The sequence below is a fragment of the Anolis sagrei genome, chromosome 3, assembly GCF_037176765.1.
Source record: "Anolis sagrei isolate rAnoSag1 chromosome 3, rAnoSag1.mat, whole genome shotgun sequence".
NCBI classification, from domain to species: domain Eukaryota; kingdom Metazoa; phylum Chordata; class Lepidosauria; order Squamata; family Dactyloidae; genus Anolis; species Anolis sagrei.
The window spans coordinates 31,019,259-31,044,244 of NC_090023.1; the positions used below are offsets into that span (position 1 = coordinate 31,019,259).

At 40.2% G+C, this 24,986-nt stretch overlaps 2 protein-coding genes across 3 annotated transcripts; one reads left to right on the forward strand and one right to left on the reverse strand.

The window, feature by feature from the left end:
* Positions 1–1,583: 1,583 nt before the first annotated feature.
* GTF3A (general transcription factor IIIA) lies at positions 1,584–18,552 on the forward strand. 2 transcript variants are annotated; one of them, XM_060770896.2, is made up of 9 exons: positions 1,584–1,871; positions 5,884–5,984; positions 7,450–7,540; positions 8,228–8,316; positions 9,579–9,652; positions 10,283–10,366; positions 11,437–11,666; positions 11,752–11,805; positions 16,958–18,552. In XM_060770896.2, the coding sequence occupies exons 1-9, from the start codon at positions 1,632–1,634 to the stop codon at positions 17,114–17,116; spliced, it is 1,122 nt and encodes a 373-aa protein (XP_060626879.2). In that variant the 5' UTR covers positions 1,584–1,631; the 3' UTR covers positions 17,117–18,552. The 2 variants fall into 2 exon arrangements, with proteins under 2 accessions (XP_060626879.2, XP_060626880.1); XM_060770897.2 differs by lacking the exon at positions 16,958–18,552 and adding an exon at positions 13,551–15,804 and having other exon boundaries at positions 1,585–1,871.
* MTIF3 (mitochondrial translational initiation factor 3) lies at positions 16,069–24,986 on the reverse strand. Its single transcript, XM_060770895.2, has 4 exons — positions 24,933–24,986; positions 21,583–22,076; positions 18,357–18,511; positions 16,069–17,461 (listed from the first exon to the last, which is right to left on the reverse strand). Exons 2-4 carry the CDS (start codon positions 22,064–22,066, stop codon positions 17,252–17,254), a joined length of 849 nt encoding a protein of 282 aa, XP_060626878.2. The 5' UTR covers positions 22,067–22,076; positions 24,933–24,986; the 3' UTR covers positions 16,069–17,251.

The window sequence follows — 24,986 nt, forward strand, 5'->3', positions numbered from 1 at the left end:
TTTCTGTTGGTCATGGGGGTTCTGTGTGGAACGTTTGCCCCAATTCTATCATTGGTGGGGTTCAGAATGCTCTTTGATTGTAGAACTATAAATCCCAGCAATTACAACTCCCAAATGTCAAGGTCTATTTTCCCCAAACTGCACCAGTGTTCACATTTGGGCATATTGAGTGTTCATGACAAGTTTGGTCCAGATCATTGTTTGAGCCCACAGTGTGCTCTGGTCTCTGGATGTAGGTGAACGACAACTCCAAAACTCAAGGTCTGTGCCCACCAAACCAGTATTTTTTGTTGATCATGGGAGTTCTGTGTGCCAAGTTTGGTTCAATTCCATCATTGGTAGAGTTCAGAATGCTCTTTGATTGTAGGTGAACTATAAATCCCAGCAACTACAACTCCCAAATGACAAAGTCAATCCCCCCAACTCCACCAAATTCGGTACAGTGAATGAAAATACATCCTGCATATCAAAAGTTGGATGTTTGTAACTCGGAGACTTCCTGTACTTATTTTTTTAAGTTCTTATATGAAAAACTGGTAACTTTTTAAAATTTTATATAATGGGACAAGTAGCATATTTGAGCCCACTGGCTACAATTGTTTTTCTATAAATTTCTAGAATTTCTCAAAGGACCATCTGCTAAGTGTTAATGGACACCAGTCCGTGCACCACCACTTCAAGTAGCTGGGTATTGTTGGTGCTTTGAGCAATTCTAGGTACATTATTTGAAACGGCATGTTCCTCCTTGATTTTTCTACCTTTTGATCCTTGGTTTTGATTCTTTAAGGAAAGTAAGCAAACTTGGTTAGTAAAGTGAATGTTAATCAAATGTGGTTCTCGCCATTTTCTGCATGATCTCTACACAGCAGGGGCTTACGTGGTTTTCAAATGCTAATGAAGGTGGTCAGTTGAAACATTCACACCTAGCTTCAGCAGAGAGCTCTTTGCCCCACCCCAGTCATTCCACAGATATATAAACCCATTTTCCTATTTCCAACAGACCTCACTACCTCTGAGGATGCTTGCCATAGATGCAGGCGAAACGTCAGGAGAAATGCCTCTAGAACATGGCCCTATAGCCCGAAAAAACCTACAAGAACCTAGTGATTCCAGCCATGAAAGCCTTCGACAATACATTAAATAAATATTGTTCTTCGTCCTAGTCTCCAGGGAAGCAGAAAACAAGCTTGCTCCCTCCTCCCTGTGACTTCCTCCCATATATGTATACATGGTTATCATGTCTCCTCTCAGCCTTCTCCTTTTCAGGCTAAACATGCCCAGCTCCTTAAGCCGCTCCTCATAGGGCTTGTTCTCCAGACCCTTGATCATTTTAGTCGCCCTCCTCTGGACACATCTCTCTTGAATTGTGGTGCCCAGAATTGGACACAGTATTTACCTTTACTTAACTGCATAGCATAAGAAAGGACACTCCGCGCATGCGGAGAACGAAAAAGAAAAAAACCCAAACCACTTCCCGTCCTGCCACTGTTTTCCGCCGCCGCCATATTTACCCAGGGCGGAAGAGCGGGCAACGGCGACCGGGAGGAGCCCAAAAGCCCCAATAAAGACGCCTTTCGCGAGCTCTGGAGGGGGTGGGGCGACTGCGGGGTCACGTGGCCTGGAGAGACAATATGGAGGTGAGGGAGTTTATCGTGAAGGAGGAGGTGGAAGAGGAGGCCATCGCGACGGTGGCCGCGGAGACGCAGAGGAGGGCCCAAGCGGGCGGCCAGGAGGAGGAACGGGTTCGCCGCCGGAGGGTCGCCTCCGAGGACAAGGTCTTCATCTGCTCCTTCCCGGACTGCGTGGCCACCTTCAACAGGCCCTTCAAGCTCAAAGCGCACCTGCTCCGCCATATGGGCCAAGAGCAGGAGGTGAGTGTTGCCATGGGGAGGGAGGGAGGGAAGGGGCGGGGGCAGGCGCGCGCCTCTCTGCCTGAGGCCACGCGCCGCGCCGCCTTGGGGTAGTGAACCTGACCCTGGCAGCCAATCAGCGTGAGGCGGCTTCCCCATTGGCTACTGCCGGAGAGGAGCTCGCGCTCGGGAAGCACTCCTGCCGGAAATGGGTTCCACTGGAGCGCGCGCAGCTACTCCTGCTCTGCCTGCCCTGTAGAATCCTCATTTATTTATTTATTAGCAGTTCCCTGCCACGCCTTGCTGTGGCCCAGTCTTTGTGTGTGTATATATATGTATGTTTTATCTGTGTGTGTATGTGGTTTTGCGCATGCGTTGAAATGTAATTTTTTTTTGTTTTTTGGCTTATTAAGTCCCTTCCTCTGTGTTTTTCAGTGTTTTTATGAATGATGGTCACTCGTTGGCCTGATAGGTGTATTGTGTCCAAATTTGGTGTCAATTCGTCCAGTGGTTTTTGAGTTATGTTAATCCCACAAACATTACGTTTTTATATATGTTTACTATACTATATTTATACCCCGCCCTTTTTCACCCCAAAGGGGACTCAGAGCAGGTTACAAGTTAGATGTACATACAATATATTATAACGGGGCTCCATGCAGTCATGCTGGCCACATGACCTTCGAGGTGTCAACGGACAACGCCAGCTCTTATGCTTAAAAATGGAGATGAGTACCCCCCCCCCCCCCAGAGTTGGACACGACTAGATTATTAGCATAACACAATATTAGCATTATATACTATACATATTGTATTATGGCCATTTGTCAGGGGTGATTTGAATGCAATATTCTTGCTTCTTGGCAGAGGGTTGGACTGGATGGCCCATGAGGTCTCTTCCAACTCTTTGATTCTATCATATTATTACATAGCATAATATTAGCATTATATATTACTATATTGTATTATACCACTATACTGTAATATTATTAGTAATATTACGTGTAATATATAATATATAATTAATATTATATAGTATTATTAGTATTATATGTATATACAATATATTATATTATTAGCATAACAATATTAGTATTATATAGTACTATATTGTTGCTGGGGGGAAGGGCCCTCAACTGATGGCACAGGAAACATGGTGGAACAGTCTTCCTGGCTTCCTAATATAACAGGTATGGACAAATTTTGGCCCTCCTAATCTCCCAGCCCAGGTCTCTTTCTTTTATTTCTCGTTTAGTCTTCCTGAATGCCTCTGGCAGCAATTCCCACAGGAAACCATTTCTCTCATAATCTGCTATCCTAAATTCCCCTGGAAACTCTTGCTTGGATTTACTCATTGCCTGGATCTTGTGCTACAAGCATTTTTATTTCACTAGTAAACTTTTCCCACAATGATTTTGATACAAGCCAAATGTATTGAAAACAAATTGGCCTTCTAAAAATGCTTTTAAGAGCTGATAAAGCATATTGAGTAAGTATATAGGTTGTCATCCAAGTACAAATGCAATCCTAGCTGCAAAGTCAGCATACATTTTTTATCATCCCTTCTCAGTGGCATAGTAATAATACAGCGCAGCCCTGTATCAGTGGAGGATACATTTTTGGACAACCTTTGGGTGTATACATACACAAATATGCATATCTGTTTTATATATAGAATAGACTCTTAAGTTAATTGACATCCTTCGGGATTGATGAATGCCAGATAAATATAGTTTCTGCTTGCTGAGAGTTACTATTAAAACTAGGACTAATACTATACTCCATGCTATATTAAACTCTGTATCTATTTAATACTGAAGAACAATAATTAAAAGCAAATTGAGGCAAATAAAAATGTAACACAGTTTTACTGTGTTATAAAAACAGCTTTGTGAATGCAGTTTTAGTTTTTGTTAAATGGCGATAATAAACATTTTGCTGGTTGCTCGAGAGTTCCAATTGTTTGAGTTTCAGTTAATTGAGAGTCTGTATGTCCATAGAGAATTACCACTGTACAGTATACCAGAGTTCAGTTGATTTAAATTGCTAAACACTCTATAATATTTATATGGCAACCTTAAAGGTGCATCTGCACTATATGGTTATAAAGGTTGACTGTCCCTATTCTGAAATTCAAAATTGTCCATATGGGGATGCATTTACACCAAGCATGGGCAAACTTCAGCCCTCCATGTGTTTTGGACTTAACTCCCACAATTCCTAACAGCCAGTAGAGTTGAAGACAAAAACACCTGGAGGGGCGAAGTTTGCCCATGCCTGATGTACACTGTAGAATTGACACAATTTTATTTGCCATGGCTCAGTGCTGTGGAATCCTGGGATTTGTAGTTTGGTTAGGTACCAGCTTTCTTTGCAGAAAACGCTAAAGAAATACAATTCCCATACTTCCATAGCATTGAGTGATATGAAATTGAATAATTTATCAAATGTTGATACATCCATGGATGGCTGAAATAGTGACATCGTGCTTTCTGGTGGTTTAGTGTATATAGACTTGTGTTTCATGCACAAATATGGTATATAAAATTACCTCCGGGCTATGTGTATATGAAACATAAGAAACAGGTATTCCAAGCTCCAAAATAAAAAAATAAATCTGAAATCCAAAACATTTCCAGTGTCAAGTACTTCAGATAAGAGAAACCCAATCTGTATCAGTTTCATATCACATGGATAGTCATGACTCCATCCTACTTATTCCTGAGATCTACTCTCAGATGAGGTACATACAATTTTCAGCATGAGTGCTCTTGTTCATATTTTTTGGGAAGTCTGAATACTTCACCTAACTATAAATCCAAAGATTACATAGGCTGGAGCGATAATAGTAGTTAAAAGTAATATCAGACTGCTATAAATGTGTATTGATGATGATAATTTCATCATTATCATTATTTATATAGTACAATCTCTACATGCCACTTTACAAGTAAAATAACAAAGAAATTCCTTGCCCTCAATCTCACAATCTAATTAAGACATGACAGAAATGGAAAGGGGGACAGCAGTGTAGGAGGGGATTACGTCTAGCAGAAACTGCCTTTTATACTCTCCCTTTAAAGTCACAGCAATAGCAGATGGAGAGGGGTCTTTTATCTACTTCTGGATCTAGATATACATTATTTCAGGAAAGGGTTATGTGTCCCCCTTTGGATGCAGGTCCTCACCAAGATATTTGTGCTGTCAGTACAATTGGTCAGTTTGTTAACATTTCCTTGTTGATTAGATCAGACAGGAAGAATAGCAACAAAAGAGGGACTATGCTAGCACTGTCACTTTGTGACTGGCATGCTCTTATTCTTGGTGCTGTGCTGCCTCCTTGCCCTACAGATAAATGGCATATACAAGTACTTAGAGGCAGTGCTAATTTCACCTACTGGCACACTCTGATTATTTGATATTATAAGCCTCAGTGCCTGTTGTAAAAAAATAGACATCCTTTAGGCTAATTAGTTAAGCACCCTCATTGTGCAAGGAATATTCCATTTGTAATTTCTACAAATCACTGCCTTTTATAAAGCACATGAATCTAAATGAAGAGAAACGTTTCCTTTTCTTTCGCCTTATAATTTCAGCTTATTTAAAGAGATATGTCTATTTATGACTAGGACTAGAAAGTCTCAGATTGGTATATCATAGGTCAAAACATTCCTTCTTCCTCTTAGTTGAATAGCTCTACCTTGATTAAATTGGAAATGAACTTTTGATGAAGGAAGTATCAGATTGATTTGATGAAGCAAAAACATGGAAAAGAGGAAATGCTCTCTTTGTGGAGCAGAGAAAAGCAGATGTGTTCCTTGGAAAGACAAGGATGTGAGTAACTAAACAGTAGTTTAGTTACTCTGAGTCTCCCTCGGGGAGAGAAGGGCGGGGTACAAACACAGTAAATAAATATTAGTGTGATATCTATTGATATACTTTAGGTGTAAGAAATGCTTTTCCAGAAAAGTTCTAAGGCATGTCATGAGATAACCAAGTAATTTTTTTAAAAAAACCCCTTCTTTTTTATCAGCGCCCTTTTATTTGTACTTACGAAGGCTGTGGCAAAGGCTTCACAAGAGATGCTCACCTTAAGCGCCATTACCTTATACACACAGGAGAAAAACCATATGAGTAAGTATGCTGTTTAATTACAATCTGTGTATTTGAAAGGGAAAATATTTGGATTTTAAGTGCAACATCCAAAGCCCCAAATTTATTTTGGGACAAAACAAATTGCCAACAGTAAGCCCAACAGGAGGATATAATGCGACTGCACTCTCTCATATTCAAAAATCCAAAATTGTCCAAATGGATGGCTAAAATAGCTGTCCCATTGATTTCTGATAGTTCAGTATATACAAACTGTGCTTCATTCACAAAGTAGCACAAATGTTGCTTACAAAATTATCAGGTTATACATATATAATGTATATGAAACATAAATGAATTCCATGTTTAGTCTTGGGTCCAGTCTCCCAAGTATCTCATTATGTCCATATTCTAAAATCCAGGACACTTCTTGTCCTAAGTGTTTCAGACAAGAGATATTCAGCCTATATCTATTCCTAAAGACATCAAGGTTGACTTTATCTGGTGGCAATGAATTTTATAGTTTAACTGTGTATTTTGTTAATAAGTACAGTTGGCCCTCCACATTTGTGGCTTTCACTTTTGCAGATTTGATTATTTGTAGATTAAATTAATATTTTCTTTAGGTCCTCAAGCCTGACTCTGCTCAATTTCTACCATAGAGTTGTTCTGGAGTACCTAGAGATTCCTAGAGATCTCTTTCAGGTAAAAACAAAGGTGTGTGTTCTTAAAAATGGGATTTTCCCCATTTTTTTTGTCAGGGCCATGCACCCTTACCTCCTGTGAATGTGGAGGGCAGACTGTACTATCTTTTATTTATTCTAAGTTTCTTGCTGTGTCCCTTCTGTGCGTGGCCCAGGGATTTAAGGTTATGAAAGTGGAAACAAGATCAGTGATTATTTGACTGGGATTTCTTTAATTGTTCAATGGTTCTGGTAGCTAATTACACATGCTTTTGTTTACTCATTCTTGTTATTGAGAACCTTTAAAGCCCTAAGTGGTTCTGGCCCAGACTACCCGCCCGAATGTATCTCCTGTTACGAACCATCATGAAATTTAAGATCATGTGGAGAGGCCCTGCTTTCAATCCCACCACCATTGTAAAAGCGATTGGTAGGGACGAGGGACAGGGCCTTCTCAGCAGTGCCCCCCTCCCGCTTGTGGAATTCCCTTCCCATGGACATCAGATTGGCCACCTCCCTCCTGTCCTTTAGAAGGAAACTCAAGACTTGCTTGTGGGACCAAGCATTTGATCATTGAATAGCGGCAAGTGAGAAGAAGACATAAATAATTTGAAGTGACAATGAACTGACCTAGACTTTGGTTTTAACTGGCATGTTTTTAACAACTGTTTATTTAATGTTGATTTAATAAATTAGTTGAATGTTTTTATGATTGTAATGGTACCAAATGGTGCTTGCTGTGAGGTCGCCCTGAGTCCCCCCTCGGTGATGAGAAGGGTGGGTACAAGTGTATGAAATAAACAAACAGATGTTTGTCTTTGTAGATGCACAGTGCCTGGTTGCAATGAAAAGTTCATCACAAAAGCAAACTTGAACAAGCACGTTATTCGCAGGCATCTGCAGAGGAAATATGTAGTAAGTGTCTTTATTTCTTTTCTATTTTGTGCTGGACATTTGGAAATCATTTCCCAAAGTATGCTTGATCTATCAGTTATTTTCATCTTGTTAGTGTTTACATTGCATGCCTGGGCTGTTATTAAGCACCGAGGACCAACATGCTACTGTTGGCTGTCACCACTGTCAGCTAAGGCAGGGGAAAGTTTCTTAATTGGGTTGTTGTAGGTTTTTTCAGGCTATATGGCCATGTTCTAGAGGCATCCTCTCCTGACGTTTCGGCTGCTTCTATGGCAAGCATCCTCAGAGGTAGTGAGGCAGCTCACTACCTCTGAGGATACTTGCCATAGATGCAGCCGAAACGTCAGGAGAGAATGCCTCTAGACCTACAACAGCCCAGTGATTCCAGCCATGAAAGCTTTCGACAATACAGTGTCTCAATTGCTTGCAAAGTGTTATTTGATAGAGGTGGCAGTGGGGACCAATTCTGTGAAGAGTCCTGTCAGATCACAGCCTTACCTCATGCTGTGTAGAAATTGGGAAAGTTACTTTTTAAAATACTGCTCCCAGAATACTGTATCCAGAATGGGTCCTTTCCTCAGCTTTGCCATGGCTTTACATATCAATACTTGGGGAGCACATAAAATAAAAATACTTTACTTTACCTTTGCCTGTTGCTGATAATATCAAACTTTGTTTTCTGAACAGTGTGAATTTGAAAATTGTGGGAAGGCTTTCAAAAAGCACCAGCAGTTGAAAGTCCATGAGTCCCAACACACTGGAGAGCCAGTCTTCAAGTAGGTGAATTATTTAGCACCTCTGTCTATGCTTTTATGCATGAAAACAAGTATTGGGGTTTTCAGGATACCTGTAGACAAGAATTACAAATGATTACTTTGACAAAGATATGTACAGATGTTTCTGGGATGTCTTTGGTTACTTCATCAGTTTAATTTTGTATGCTATGAAGCAAGAAATAACTGGAGTCATTTTTGACAGCACACTTTTTCACACACCCTGTGCTGATTAACAATGTGCCTCTAGTTTTTAGTGTGAGCATCAGCAGCTTTATAAAAATGCTACAGATTATACTGTATGATCATCATTTCCATTCTTTTCATGATTCTTATCCTAACCCCTGTTCTGACCCTTTCCCTTAGAGCAGTGGTTCTCAACCTGGGGTACCCAGATGTTTTTGGCCTATGACTCCCAGAAATCCCAGCCAGTTTAATAGCTGTTAGGATTTCTGGGAGTTGAAGGCCAAAAACATCTGGGGACCCCAGGTTGAGAACCACTGCCTTAGAGCCATCCTGGCCCTTCTCAGTTCCCATCTTTAGCTCAGCTTCAATAATTTGCTTTGATGTTTCAAAATGTTTGTCTCCTTTTTAGAAATACCATCACTAAGAGAATGCTGGTTTTTATAGCTTTTACAATGAATCAAAATTCTTATACTGTAACAATATTTCAGTAGACATAGCACACTTTAGAAAATCTGTTTAGCACAACATAGTGTTATTATTACAATAAAATACAAGTCTCTCTTAAGAACAAAAAGTTTGAGACTTAAATTCTACTCCAAAAGACGTTTTGCAAGATGTAGCTTAAATGTATTAGACAAAAAATAATCCTTCTTGTGGTGAATTCTTTAAAGGCAGTGGGTTGCTGTCAGTTTTCTGGGCTGTATGGCCATGTTCCAGAAGCATTCTCTCCTGACGTTTTGCCCACATCTATGGCAGGCATCCTCAGAGGTTGAGGGGTCTTTAAAAGCAATTTCTAAAGTGTCCTTAGAGCAGTGGTTCTCAACCTGTGGTTCCCCAAATGTTTCAGCCTTCAACTCCCAGAAATCCTAACAGCTGGTAAACTGGCTGGGATTTCTGGGAGTTGTAGACCAGAACATCTAGGGACCCATAGGTTGAGAACTACCGCCTTAAAGCATCATGTTAATTTTATGATGATAACAGTGAAAAGAAAATCCACTTTATGAATTGCTGCTTCCTAGTTTGTCAGCTGTAATTATGATTGTAGTTGTTACGTGAATAGTTTTGTGTTTGCCACATAGATGTACCCATGAAGAATGTGGAAAGCATTTTGCGACACCTGCACATCTAAAACGTCATGGGAAAACTCACGAAGGTAAATAATTTTCTTTCTTCAGCCATGCCAAAACAGCAAAAATGTAGAAGACTGGCAGATTCATAGTACAGGAGAAAAGGAACATACTGAGTGCAAGAAAGGACCATCAAAACACAGTAATTTCACTTGGAAAAGATGGAAAAATGCTATAAATTATTCATAAATGGGTTATCAACTTCAGATACAAGGACTAGGCTCAAGCAAATTGATCTTTTAGTTTAATCAAAACCTGACAGACAGTGTTGGTTAATTTCAGTGACTTTAAAGATAAAGCTGTGCTCAAGTCTTCTTGAACCAATTATACACACACACACAAACACACACTGTATTCTTTGTAAAGTTATTGGCTTTCTTGAGGATCACTTTGTTAAAGAAAGCTCATAAAACAACAGCAGAGTTTGACAAGTATTATGTGCTGAATAACTGTCATTTTAAAGTATAATAGTATAATGTACAAATCAATATTGTGGTAGATGTGGTTGTCCTTAACATCCTAGGAATCTGAAAATCCAGTTCAATGAGTTAGCACTGTATAGGCAGAAGAGGAAATTCCCTATAGCAGATGAATGTGCATTAATGCTTTGTTTTAGCCTGTTTAACTTTATTTTTGTGATGGTGTTTTCAAATTAGGTTATCCATGCAGAAAGGGGGACTGTCCATATGTTGGGAAAACCTGGTCGGAGCTTCTGAAACACATGAGATACAGTCACACAGGTAATTTCATAGTGATAAGTTTTTTTGAAAACTCAATCTTAAACTTTCTTGCTGTTGCTATATGCCTTCAATTCTGACTTGTTATGGGTTTCTTGGCAAGGTTTATTCCAGAGATGTATTCTGTTTCCTCCCTCTAAGGTTGAGAAAATGTGACTTGCTCAGAGTTATTAACTGGATTTCCATGACTGGTTAGTGATTTGAAATGTTCAACACTCAAAGCCAATATACCATGGCGTCTGTTGTATATACTGTTCTATATCTATGGGGATTCAAGGTCTTTCATGTTAGAAATTTACCTGTAACTTCCAGGAATGAAAGTACATACCTATATAAGAAGATATTATTTATTTATTTATTTATTTATTTATTTATTTACAGTATTTGTATACCGCTTTTCTCACCCTGAGGAGGACTCAAAGTGGGTTAGGGTTAGGGTACGCCACCCTGAGTTGCCTTCAGGCTGATATGGGCGGGATACAAATGTTGTAAATAAATAAATAAGGTAATGGAACTTAGAGGATGCTAATAAGGAGTTGGTTAATTTTGTTCACAGAGTTTGTTTTCCATGTAGAGAAATTAAAGTAGTGCCCTCTCTGTTGCAGTTTAGGCAAAACCTTAAAAGCTATCTTTTTTAAGGAAGTCTTTGACTGAACTCAGGACTTACAAAGTTGAGAAAGAACCTGGACTGTATGATGTATTTGTGGGTGGTTTTAAAGTATACGAGTTTAATGTATGTTTTAGGACATGTGTCAGCAACTACTAATAATTGGTTTCAAATCTTTTAACTTTTATTATGCATGTTTTAATCCGCTATAAGCCGCCTTGGGCCCTTAAGTGGGGAAAGGCAGGGTCAAATTCAGCTCTAACACTATGCCAGCAGTTTCTACCAAAGTACTTTAAATGTACCAGATCCCACCTGATTTTGGAAGCTAAGCAGGTTGATCCCTGGTTAGCATTTGGATAGGAGACTGTCAACGACTAAGAAACCCTATGAAATTCTTCAGATGGCCTTGAGTTAACAGGTGACTGGAAGACACATACGCAGTTTCTCCTCTTTTCCCCTTTTCTAGAACCAGTGATCTGCAAGATATGTTCCAAAGAATTCACCCGCAAAGATTACCTCAGAAGCCACCAGAAAATTCATGCTGCCAACAGAGAAGTTCTAAAATGTCCAAGGGAAAACTGTGAACGAACTTATACAACGGTGTTCAATCTCAAGAGCCATATTCTTTCATTTCATGAGGCCAGAAGACCATTCAGATGTGACCATCCTGGCTGTGGAAGAGACTTTGCAATGAAAGTAGGTGCTTTTAAGTGTCTGTTTGACTCACATTGTTCATCCCCCTTTAAATATATGCATAAACAGAAATGTTGTTATTTTACAGCAAAGCCTCATAAGGCACACAGTGATACATGATCCTGAAAAGAGAAATGCCAAGGTAAGTCACATTGTTGTCTTCATTTCTGTTTAGGAATGAAACAGAAGTTTCTGTGAATAACCAATGCCTGACAGTAATTTGGTAAACTTCGTTTTGATGGGATGGTGATGGTCTTTGTTAATGATTCAAGAATGTGGTGATAGTAATGCAAATTCACAGAACTAAGTAGGATTTTTTTCACTTAATTATATGTAAAAAGAGTAGATTAATTTAAATATTTAGTTTATAATACAGCTTTAGGTTTTTGATTGATACTGCTTCATATATTTCCAAAATAGTAATCCAAGTCTGATAACACATTGTTTAGCAGTAAAATAATTCAGGTGTCTACACTCTGGTTTCATGATTGTGTCCAGAACTTACACCTTTGTTATCCTGGCTGGTTTGCAAACTTCCCTTTTTCTAACCCATAGAAGCAATGTCTCTTAACTATTTCCATAAAGTACCATATGTTGTAATCAAGAGCCTTGACAAATTGTGAGGTTTAAGTGCCCATAAACTGGACAGTTGTTTTCCTTCCAACTTGTTCAGATCCACCTTCACAAAATTGAACTAGTCAGGAAATGCAGGCAAGTAATGTGAAAATGAAATGCCTGTGGTTGGTAGGTACAGTGTTAATAATTGATATTATAGAAATAATAACATTGATTAGTTATGTAGATTTGGTTAAAAGAGAATTTTCTATTTGGCAAATACAAGAATTAGCAATATATTTATATCAGAACCTGGAAACGTTTCCTTTATAGTTTACAGCTTCTTCAATCTCTCATGCAGCATGGCAGCTATAATCTTAAAAAAAACAAACCAGCAAATCTTAAAGTGAAATTCCAGATTTTATTTTGAAAAAATGTTTTAAAGAAATTTCTGAAATTACTTGTAGTGATGGATATGACTCTGAAATTACTTGTAGTGGTGGATATTTCCCCAGTAGGTGCTTCTAAAGTTCTTTTGCATGTTTGGTGCTAATATAAGTACTGGCACTGTAAATATATTTGAATGAACACACTTAGTATTGGATCATTGAGCATTCTTGCTCAACTCATCCCCACCCACCATTCATTTATGCTTATGAATTTGGGAATTTTAGGTAGTGTAAAGGTAAAGGTTTTCCCCTTGACATGGTGCTCATCTCCATTTCTAAGCCAAAGAGCCGGCATTGACCGTAGATGCCTCCAAGGTCATGTGGCCAGCATGATTGCATGGAGCGCCGTTACCTTTCCACTGGAGCGGTACCTATTGATCTACTAACATTTGCATGTTTTTGAACTGCTAGGTTGGCAGAAGCTGGGGCTAACAGTGGGAGCTCACCCTGTTCCCTGGATTCAAACCGTCAACCTTTTGGTCAGAAAGTTCAGCAGCTCAGTGGCGTAACCCGCTGTTCTACCAGGGGCTCTCTTTAAAGTTAGACAGTATAGGCTCCCTCTAAAGTTTCCTAGTTTGTTCACCTATCAATAATACTTGCTTATTTAACAAGGTAGATCATATGATCAAAAAGTCTTAAGTTTAGTGGTCATATAAAAACACCCCCTTCTCTATCAACTTCCTCTCTGCTCTTTTCCTGCTTCTATCCTCAGCTTCAAGATAGTGAAATTAATTTTTGAAACTTACTGAAGCTAGTCCTTTTGCCTAATCTTTTCATTAGTTAGTTAATATGTGGGGACGTCAAATGTATGTACGTTCTAAAAATGATTAGTAAAGTTATTTAGTTTGTAACATGATGCTGCCTGCTTGTTTCTTTACTTAAGTCAGTTCCAACCTTGGAGGTACTGAAGACTGAGGAGGATTACTTCTGCTAAACTCTGCTGAAGGAGATCGTTTCCTATCAAATCCAGTCTTCATATTTTTTTTTCCAAAAGGGCTTACACCCTGGGATATACTACCTTTCTCACATTTTGGGGTTGATGGGCCCATTCTCAATCTTTAAGTGCTTTTTCTGAGACCACATAGCTGCTGTTTTACCAAATCTACAAATGGTGCTGCTTTGCTGCTTAAAGAATAGAAGATTAGGCAACAATGGCCATGGATAAGTCCTGGCCTTGGAGTAAGCTGATACATCTCACCGCGATGGGGGTATTTAATGCTATGTCCTGTGGAAACAAGCAGATCCCCAGAAACAGTTTTATATGAACAATGACAAGGCAACAGCTTACATGTGACTGGCAGTTGATGCAAAGATAAATTTGCACATCCAAGATTTGAAAAACAAATGTGAGAAAAACTACAGGAATAACTTGACCCTTCAAGTAGCATTAATTAGGCTGTTCTTATCATGAGGCTTCTGGGTGCAGAATTGTTCAGCCTTCGATTTTTGGACGAGAACATTAATGTATATCCTGACTGTCTGGACTTCCAGTCTTCTGGAAAGTTCATGCCAGAATTTGTGAAACTTAGACTGTCTATGGATAGCCTTCCAAAATATTACACTCCAATAATCACTGCTTTTCAAATTAAGGAAGGTATGACTTTGCAAAAGACTATTTCTGAAATTGGAGAATACCAAAATAAACAAAACTGCATAGAATGCATCTATAAAATAAAAGTTGCAGGAGAGAAATATCCCATCTGTTGGAAAAGGATTTGCTTAAAGTACCTTCTTCCCTTCAGAAAAAAATGTGAATAAAATTTAAATATTCAGAGGTCAGCATTAAATGCCATATTCTAAGCCAACTATGGGAAAACAGCCTTCCTGTAGTGTACGGTGAACTCAATGAGGCACTTTACATGGAACCAGCCTCCTGGATTTCAATTTCCTAGGAAAAAGGCATCTTACATGCAAACAGAAAAAGAGTATTTATGGTTTACAGCAGGCTGCCAGAGCATGGACTAAGAAACTAATCACTTTCTCCCCGAGAAGGGGTTCATTCTAAGCACTTGAGTATTGACAGATGTATATACAAAAGGTTAAAAATGAAAAATGGACTTATATCATGTGTTATGTTAATGATCAGATCCTGTGCAGTCAAGACAAAGCAGATAGTAAGGAGATAATGCAAAATCTCAAGGATACACACATTAAAAATGTGGAAGACATCACGCACTATGCAGAACAGTTAACTGTCTTCTCATAAGAAATCTCATTGCAGTGAAAAGAGTTGGCAGATATTTTTAAGGAACCACAGATCACAGTCTGTTGCTGTGGCCAGCCACAGTTGATCACTGCACATTTGGTAGACAGGAAATCAACAGAAACCTGAGTTTTTATGGTGGAAAATCCATATGTTGGGCAAATAACTATCTACAAGTGCATATTCTTCTATTGGTGCTAGGTATATATCAGCAAAGGGTGTGTGTGATGAAATACAGTGGCTGCATAACTTACTTCTGTACTTCAGAGTAACAGAATCCAAGCCAATCATTTTGATGCAAAATTTCTGAGAGTAAAAAACACTCAGGAAGATGATTAATATTGGTTTCCGCAAGGTGAAAGAGACACTTCAAAGTAGACTTGTTCAATAACAGTGCTGCAACACTGAAATTATGATTGCTGATAACCTTACCAAGCTTCTCTCCAAGGAGCATTTCCAGACATTACAAGAAGGGATGTTTTTGATGAGGGTGCAAGAGAATTAGAACATGGAACTGTTGTGAAGTCAAGCATTCTCTCACTTCCTTTCATTGCTATTAGAGCAATTGGGGATTTTAGATAGTATAGGGTCCCCCTGCATGCTTGTACTCCTCCCGAGTTCTGTACGTCAAGTTCCCCCATTTGCTCACCTATCTGTTAACAGTGCATGGTCATATACTTTATGTATGTAAGTAACCAGACCATGTGAGAAATGTATAGGATTGGTGATATAAAAACTCCCCTTCTTTCTTTCCGTTTCCTCTTTGTTCTTCTCTTCCTCCTTTGTTCTCAGCATTAAGATGATGAATTAATTTTTTTAAGTTCTCTGTGGTGCTCTTTCACCCAATCTTTTCATTAGTTAGTTAGGATGTAGGGAATTCAAATGTATGTACATTCTCAAAGCAATTAGTAAAATTATTTTGTTTGTAACTTGATCCTGCCTCCTGGTTTTTTTTAAAGTTAAGTGAGTCTGAGCAAGAGAAGCATTATTTCTGCTAAACTCTGCTGATGGAGACTGTTTCCTAATAGATCTAGTCTTTATATCTTTCCCCAAAAGAGAAAATACACTCCATTTTACCAGGCTTAAGAAGTCTACCATGCCTTACCAGGATTCCTAATAATGGGGAAATTCATATGTTTTCACCAGATAGCAGCTGTCAGACCTGAATGTTAGGGAATCAAAACACTTCAGATATAACTGTGGGTGGGTCTTGCATGCATTTATTCTCCCCCAACATACTTTGGCAATCATATGTGCAAGATGAACATTCAGATACAACTGAAGTTATAGAAAGCATGGTTACAAAAATTAATAATGGCTTTCCAGGCATTCTGAAGGATGAAGCAGCATGCTAGGAGCTGCTGCTTCATCCTTCAGAATGTTGTTGTAATTCCATTAAGCAGATAGAATTATAGATAGTATTAAATGCAAGAGAGGAGAGTTGGCGTTACAGTGATGGAACAGGTCCCCTTTTTGGAAAGATGTGAAGTAGTGGATCTTCTTGCTTACAGGGGTATCTGTTTGCGTCTGCTTATGTTTGCATGTTTAAACAAGAGTATATTTTTCCTGACCCAAAGGAAACCATACTTAAACCACAATTATCTCTGCAACTTCTCCAGCACTGAGGAAATGCAAAAAGCAACAGTGTTTTGTCATTTCCCATAAGCTATCTACCAAGAATGCTGGTCACAGATATGTGTAACAATAATACAGGTTGAGCATCCCTTATCTGGAACCTGAAAATTCAAAACACTCCAATAATAACTGTGTGTGGCTGAGAGTGATACTGTTGCTTTCTGATACCTCAGTGTAGACAAAATTTGTTTCAGGCACAAAATTATTTTAAAGTATTGTATAAAATTACCTCCAGGCTAAGGAGTACATGACACATAAGTGCATTTTGTGTTTTGACTTGGGTCCTATCTCCTAAGATGTCTCATTATGTACATATAGGCAAATACAGGTATTCCAAAACATTTCTAGTCTCAAGCACTTCAGTTAAGGGATACTCAACCTGTAGAAATAGATTAAGTTTCCTTTTTATATGACAGATGTCAAATGGAATTCTGTTTGTCTTGTCTCCTAAGGTTAAAAAGCCAAGACCTAGGCGGAGCCTAGCCTCTCACCTCAGTGGATACATCCCATTGAAATCAGACCAAAGAGACATACTGTCCATCAGTGATAGTTTGACTGAACCTGCAATGAACAATACAATGCTGGCAGTGGAAACACTGTCCCTTGGCTAGAGTTTCAGATGAGCCTGAACAATAGCTTTGTGAAACAGGAAGAGACTTTATAGAGTGATCATTGTCATTTAAGGGGTCTGTACAGATAAACAAAAAGCCATTGAAGCAAACTCAGTCTTTTGTCACATTTCAAAATCACTGGTTGAGCGTATCTGAGGCAGTGGTTGACTTTTCAGTGTCCCTGGGACCTTCTTTGATCTTTCCCCTCGTCTTGAGTTCGCGGATCTCTTTCTCAGACATGTGTCTCAATACACATGTGCTCCTTCCTTCTTTAGCAATGCGTGGCTCTGAGAGGTAAGTTGCTTTTTCAGGCATTGCACCCAAAATCTGATCAAATACTGCTAGCTGAAAATAAAGAGAGAGTTTTTTTTTAATTTAGTAAAAGAATTGGACTCTTAATACAACAGATCAGGCATAGGAATAATGTGACAAAATTCTAAATCAGTATGTAAAAGATACTGAGAGATGGCAATGAGATCTGACTGCCTTTAGTCTAACATTTGTATTTTGAGTATAATTCAGGAACTGACTGGAGTTTGACACTTGCTCATTACAATTACTATAATCTGGCATGCTAAGAAATGCCACTTTTTTATTCTCAGCGTCTTGGAGAGCTTCAGTTTCTCTTCTCTTGCATCTGAAGTATTTTGTATTTACAGATAATAAAGTTATCCCTGGTTGTATTGAGCTAATGTTAGCATGTGTTAAAGCTAACATTAAAACTGTAAAAAGATAAAATTCAAACTGTAAAAAGGACAGCTTATAATTAAACTAGAAAGTGTGACATCCAAGACACTTAAATGATTTCTTCAAGTCTGGATACCAGTTTTTAGGTCTGAAAATCCTGAAAAAATGAAACAAGAAATGACTGGAAAGCCATTCTTGTTTTGCTATTTATTTAATTGGGGTGGAGTTCTGTTTCATTTAAACAAAGCATTGCACATGCTGGGGGGTGGGTGGGTTATGGGAGTTATTGGGAAACCAGCAAAAAGAAAAAAGGGAAAGAAATCCATAGATTGCATGAAGCCTATATAGTTTATGCTCACTCATCACTCCAGCTTTAAACAAAACTTATTTTGGACATAGAGGAGATCGTTATATCCAAAGTTATTACAAAAGCTTAAAAAATAAAATACTTAAAAGGAGTCTTTACTGTTGACAAAACCAGGTACATAAAATGCTGTTAGAAGGCATACTATCAATGGAAGAAACACACTTTAAAACTTTTAAATTGAATTACCATATTTTTTGTTTCATCAGCAGCTCTCTTCTGCTGCACTGTTACCCTCACATGGTGCTTCTTATCAATCCACTGCTGTATTTGTTTTATCTTTGTATCTAAATCATGTTGGGCAATATTTGTGGAAAGTGTTATCTCCTTCTGTTGGACAGGCCCTATGGAAAATAAAGGAAACATCTTTAATCTTTGCATTTAACCATTCTTCTCCAATTTAGTTCTTTTCTTAAAATACCTGTGATCGGGAAGGTGGTGCTATGGAAATCCCAGAAATCACATGGGCAACTTGTACTCTTTCAACCTCAGAGGGAGGCAAAGGCAAATCCCTTCTGAACAGATCTTGCCGAGAAAACCCCATGATAAGGTCACCATAAATTGAAAATGACTTGAAGGCACAATAAACACCTTCATATTTCTTCACAATGTTGAAAGGCAGCATAGGAGTCCTACCCATGTATGAGGATCTGAAGTTATGTATCAAGGAATTCATCTGACCATAACATAGAACCAAAACTAGAGATGTGGGTCACACCTAAAACTCATTACTTCAGTATCCTTCATCACATGGGATGTAAGCTAGACCTTAATGTATTGGTAGTGGACGACTGAAAAGGGCTCTATCTCCAATTACAGCTCTTATGGACAGAGGAAGCAAATATTTACAAGGCCCAACTCACATGGACTTTGTAATTGCATTCAATTCAGTGCAGTTACGGAATCCTCTTCAGACCTTCAGCTTCAATGAGTGAGGGTCTAACTTTCAAATGCATAGGGATATTGAGGGGGAACCCCCTGTCCTCAGTTCTAGCTTGGCTTATTAAGCAAGCAACGAAATATGGTTATAGATGATCTGCGCCGGGAGCTAGACAGGGGGAGTGTGTCCCTGTTGGTGCTCCTGGACCTCTCAGCGGCCTTCGATACCGTCGACCACGGTATCCTTCTGGGGCGCCTTGCGGAAATGGGTCTTGGGGGCATTGCTCTGCAGTGGCTCCGGTCATTTCTGGAGGGTCGCACCCAGAAGGTGTTATTGGGGGACTCCTGTTCCGCACCACAACCTTTGACTTGTGGGGTGCCACAGGGTTCCATACTGTCCCCCATGCTGTTTAATATCTACATGAAGCTGCTGGGTGAGATCATCCGGAGTTTCGGGGTGCGGTGTCATCTGTACGCAGATGATGTCCAACTCTGTCACTCCTTCCCACCTGCTACTAAGGAGGCTGTCGAGGTCCTGAACCGGTGCCTGGCCGCTGTAACGGTCTGGATGAGGGCGAACAAACTGAAACTAAATCCAGACAAGACAGAGGTACTCCTGGTCAGTCGCAAGGCCGAACGGGATATAGGGTTACAGCCTGTGCTGGACGGGGTCGCACTCCCCTTGAAGGCGCAGGTTCGCAGCTTGGGTGTGACCCTGGACTCATCGTTGAGCCTGGACCCCCAGGTTTCAGCGGTGACCAGGGGAGCATTTGCACAGCTTAGGCTCGTGCGCCAGCTGCGCCCGTATCTCGGGAAGTCTGACTTGGCCACGGTGGTACACGCTCTTGTCACATCCCACATGGATTACTGCAACGCTCTCTACGTGGGGCTGCCCTTGAAGATGGCCCGGAAGCTTCAGCTGGTTCAGCGCGCGGCAGCCATGTTACTAACTGGAGCGGGTGGCAGGGAGCACACAACGCCCTTGTTGTCCCAGCTCCACTGGCTGCCGATTTGCTACCGGACCCAATTCAATGTGCTGGTTTTGGCCTACAAAGCCCTAAACGGTTCTGACCCAAAATACCTTTCTGACCGCATCTTGGCCTACGAGCCCACGAGGACCTTGAGATCGTCTGGGGAGGCCCTTCTCTCGATCCCGCCTGCATCACAGGCACGGCTGGCAGGGACGAGGGAGAGGGCCTTCTCGGTGGTGGCCCCCCGGCTGTGGAACACTCTCCCGGCACACATTAGACAGGCGCCCTCCCTCATGTCCTTTCGAAAAAGCCTTAAGACCTGGCTGTTCGAGAGGGCATTTAATTAAGTGCTAAGCAACAAACAATACGGTAATGAGAACTGGAATGGTACAAGGAAGATGAGACTGGCTATGATTTCACTAAGAGACGAAGCGGATTTTTGTGTAGTCTGTAATTGTTGTATAGTTATATGTTGTTGATACTGGCCTTTTGTAATTGTCTTTTATGTGTACTGTACACCGCCATGAGTCGCCCGTATGGGCTGAGAATGGCGGTTAATAAGTGCATCAAATAAATAAATAAATAAATAGTCAAGACATTTTCATGTAGCTACTGAAAGTTCAGGTTCTGCCTTTGTGGGTTCTCTCTTTGGATGAAATGAAGACACAATCTCTCTACAAGTTACTGCGCTCTGAGCTCTTGTGTGCAAACCACAGCTTGGGTTGCTGTGCTGTGGCTGGACTACCAGAAAAAGAAAATCAAACATGGATATATCCAGGTAAGAATCTTCCTAAGCCAGCATCTTGAACAGAATAGGTTATACCTCAAGCTCCAGCACTAAGAGTGCACAATCAATAACCACCATGTAGCATCTGGGTATGGAGTGTAGTGCTCTCATATGGCAAAATGGTGCAAAAACAGAAATGTGGCAGGAGTAAGGAAGAGTTGGGAAGGCTTTCCTTCAGGGCCACAGAAAGAGGAAAGCTAGTCTCCTACTCCCATAGTTCTAGGGAGGCTTGCTGGAATGTGGACAAAGATACTCAGCCCATGTGAGTCAGGAGCAAAAAGGCTACACCATTCTTACTAATGTAAGCAACTTTATCAACATCTTTTTCTATAAATGCAACAGCATAAAACTAATGAAATGAAGACTTCCAGTTCAAGACACTAGAAAATGCCTAGAAAGCATATTTTGTCCAATGTGGATAAATAAAACTATGATTCATGGTCCCATGGATACAAGGGCTGTACTAAATGAGCTAAAACTGAAAAGATTCATCTGAGCTAAAACTGAAAAGATTGCACAATCTTGTATGGCATGATGGAACAACTCTGCAGATTTCCACTCCCATGTAAACATCTAGTAGTGTATCTGATCGTGATTAATAATTGGGTATATAGGCATGTAGTTAAACTGACTTTTAAAAAATTCCTATCACCAAAATAAGAGTGTGATTCTGTTCTGCACTTACAGAAAGGAAAACAAACAAACAAATTGATTATATCCTGATTAATGTTTAAAGACCTTTCAGAACCACCGAACTTTTAACAAGAGCCATACGCACCATTTGAGGGGTTAGCTTTCTGCTTTTCTTTCAGTTTCATGCGTTCCTCATGAATCTGGTGCCCTGACATCAGTCTGTAAACTGGAGGATCTGCCTTCTCTGAAAGCAGAACAAGCCTCAGTCCCCTTTCGTCCATGATACGAATCACGTCGGCTCTGTGCATCGTTCCCTCATTCTTGCCATTCTCATCGATCAGTTGAACAATCCTATGCGGAATTTTCTTTCCAACACTTTCAATAGTCTTTTTGGCATTGGGATTTATTTTCTTTCCTTTCAGTTTCTCCTCAGCAGCTTCATGTGTACAGAATGATTGTGTGGGGAAAGGAAGAAGTCCTTTTGTAGCATGCTCTGTCACAAGCCATGTCTGAGAGAGGGGTGTTCTTTCCAGTGGGCGCATCCCAAAAGTAGCAAGGTATCTACTGATAAAGTTCACTTGATCCCTTCTGGCCTGAGCAAGTAGTTTCTTTAAGCACAAGGCAGCCATTCTAGGAGAACTGGGAAAAGAAGTGAGAAAAATCCAAAAAATTAAAGTTGGATAAGCAAGACAGTTATTCAAGAAAGCTATCAAGGGTATGACTTGATTTAGCATTCAAGTTTTCTCTATACATATATGTATCAATCTGCATAGTGGATCCATTCCCAGTTCATAAGCAAATTGATTTGTATATGATTTATTAGTAGGTCTCCCCCCCCCCCCCTGCAATTTTAAACTTTATCATAATCCCTTACTATACCCCAACAGAATATATCTATCACAATACAGATGTGTGGGGATTGGGAAATATGAAGGGTCTCAAGAGACTAAAAAAACTATCCATTTTTCTTGAAAAGTTACATCATGTGGGAATGAATGGCACAAGTACAAATATAGATTCACCCAAAGCAACTTGGGTATGTTAACAGGGAGCACAAGGGAGCTCATACGAATGATAGGAAAGTACCATCTCAGTTGCCCAGATTGCATTTCTGTTGTATACAGAATATTAAATGAATGCATCATCCAATACAGTTCAGTGTGTTTTTTTAAAAAATGAAGAAAGTATATTGGGATTTTTAAAAAAATGCTTTTAATATACTGAATTCTAACAGAGAAATTCTATATACTCTCTGTGCATATTAACCTTATTATAAATTTCATAGTATCACAGAATTGGAAGTGACTACAAGAGACATCCAGTCCAATCCCATTCTGCTATGTAGGAATATACAATCAAAGTACTCCTGATGGATGGCCATCCAGCCTCTTGAAAAGCCTCCAAAGAAGAAGCTTCCGCCACACTCTGAGGCAGAGAGTTCCACTTTTGAATAGCTTTTACTGACAGAAAGCTTCCCCTAATGTTCAGGTGATAATATGAATCAATTTCTCCCTTGTGTCTTAATCTCCAGGGCAGGAGAAAACAAGTTTACTCCCTCCTCAATGTAGCATCTTTAAAATATTTAAAGATACTATCAAGTCTGCTGTCGGCATTCTTTTCTCCTGGCTAAACATCCCAGCTCCCTAAGCCGCTCCTCATAGGGCTTGGCTTCCAAACCTTTGATCCTTTTAGTTTCTCTTCTCTGGACACCTTCCAGTTTGTCAATACCTTTTGGATCATGGTTCGCAGAGCTGGGCACAGCATTATTCCAGGTAAGGTCTGACCAAAGCAGAACAGAGTGGGACTATGACATCCTGCAATCAAGACAGTTGACTCAAAAAAAACCCCAAATACTAGGACCAATAAAGTGCAGGGGAGGTGTGCATACTACTTTGAGTTTACTGAAGAATGAGGATCGGGAAGAGATATAAATGTGACAAACAATAAACTTTGAACTATTTTGTTTTCCAGAGCCCCTGGTGGCACGGCGGGATACACTGCTGTGCTACTTAACTTGCTGACAGAAAAGTTGGCAGTTCTAATCCGGGGAGTGGGGTGAACTCCCGCTGTTAGCCCAAGCTTCTGCTAACCTAGTATTTTGAAAACATGTAAATATGAGTAGATCAATAGGTACAGCTCCGGCAGGAAGATAACAGCACTCAATGCAGTCATGCCGGCCACATGACCTTGGAGGCATCTACAGACAACGCCGGCTCTTCAGCTTAGAAATGGAGATGTGTACTACCCCCCAGAGTCAGACACAACTAGACTTAATGTCAAGGGGAAACCTTTACCTTTTTATTGTCGAAGGTTTTCCTCACTACCTCTGAGGATGCTTGCCATAGATGCAGGCGAAACGTCAGGAGAGAATGCCTCTAGAACATGGCCATTTAGCCCGAAAAAAACTACAACAACCCACTTTACCTTTTTAATTTTGTTTTCCATGGATTATTCCCATACCTTAGGTTCTTTACCCAGAAGATGTTATTTAAATCTCCAAATAGGCAGTGGCCTCACAGGTGACTTTCACACTGCACAAGAACAGCGGTTTAGTTCCATTTCAGTTGCCATGGTAACATCCCATGGAACTCTAGGACACTCCCCTAAAAAAAAAAAGATCTTGCTCTGCCACATATGACGTAATAAACACATCAAATCAACTTGTGAAAACAAGTTGGAGAAAATCTGGGGTCACTTTTGAATGTACAACACCAAATTCCTATTTTCGGTAAAGTTTCCCCCTGACATTAAGTCCAATCATGTCCGACTCTGGGGTGTGGTACTCATCTCCATTTCTATGCCGAAGAGCCGGCGTTGTCCGTAGACACCTCCAAAGTCATGTGGCCGGCATGACTGCATGGAGCGCCGTTTTCCTGTTTTAAAATTGATTTTTATGTCTTGCGGGCCTGTGTGCGATGCACCACAGTAGAATGAATGCAGTTTGACACCACTTTTGATTGCTACGATGCTATGGAATCAGAGGAGTTGTAGTTTGGTGAGGCACCGTCAACCTTAACACCTTAAGGTTGCGAGCTGTTCAGCAGTGGAACTCTCTGCCCCGGAGTGTGGTGGAGGCTCCTTCTTTGGAAGCTTTTAAAAAGAGGCTGGATGGCCATCTGTCAGGGGTGATTTGAATGCAATATTCCTGCTTCTTGGCAGAATGGGGTTGGACTGGATGGCCCATGAGGTCTCTTCCAACTCTTTGATTCTATGATTCTATACCTCATCACACTAGAGAATAAATCCACTTTTGATCCAGTTGCTGCCTCCTGCAGGATTCTGGGCTTTGTAGTTTAGGGAGGGGCCTTTAGCAACCTCACTAAACTACAAACCCCCAAATCCTGCAGGATTCATTCTCTAGTGTGATGAAGCAGAAAGCTACAACTCCCAAGATTTCATAGCCCTGAGCCATAGCAGTCCCAAGTAGTGCCAAGCTGCATGAGTCCTACAGCGGACGTGCACTCAGAGCTGAGGCAGAGATGGTTCCCCACTCACCTGCCTGGGCAGCAAGACTGTCAGCCTTCCTAGAGCGGAAGAAAGAGGGCGACG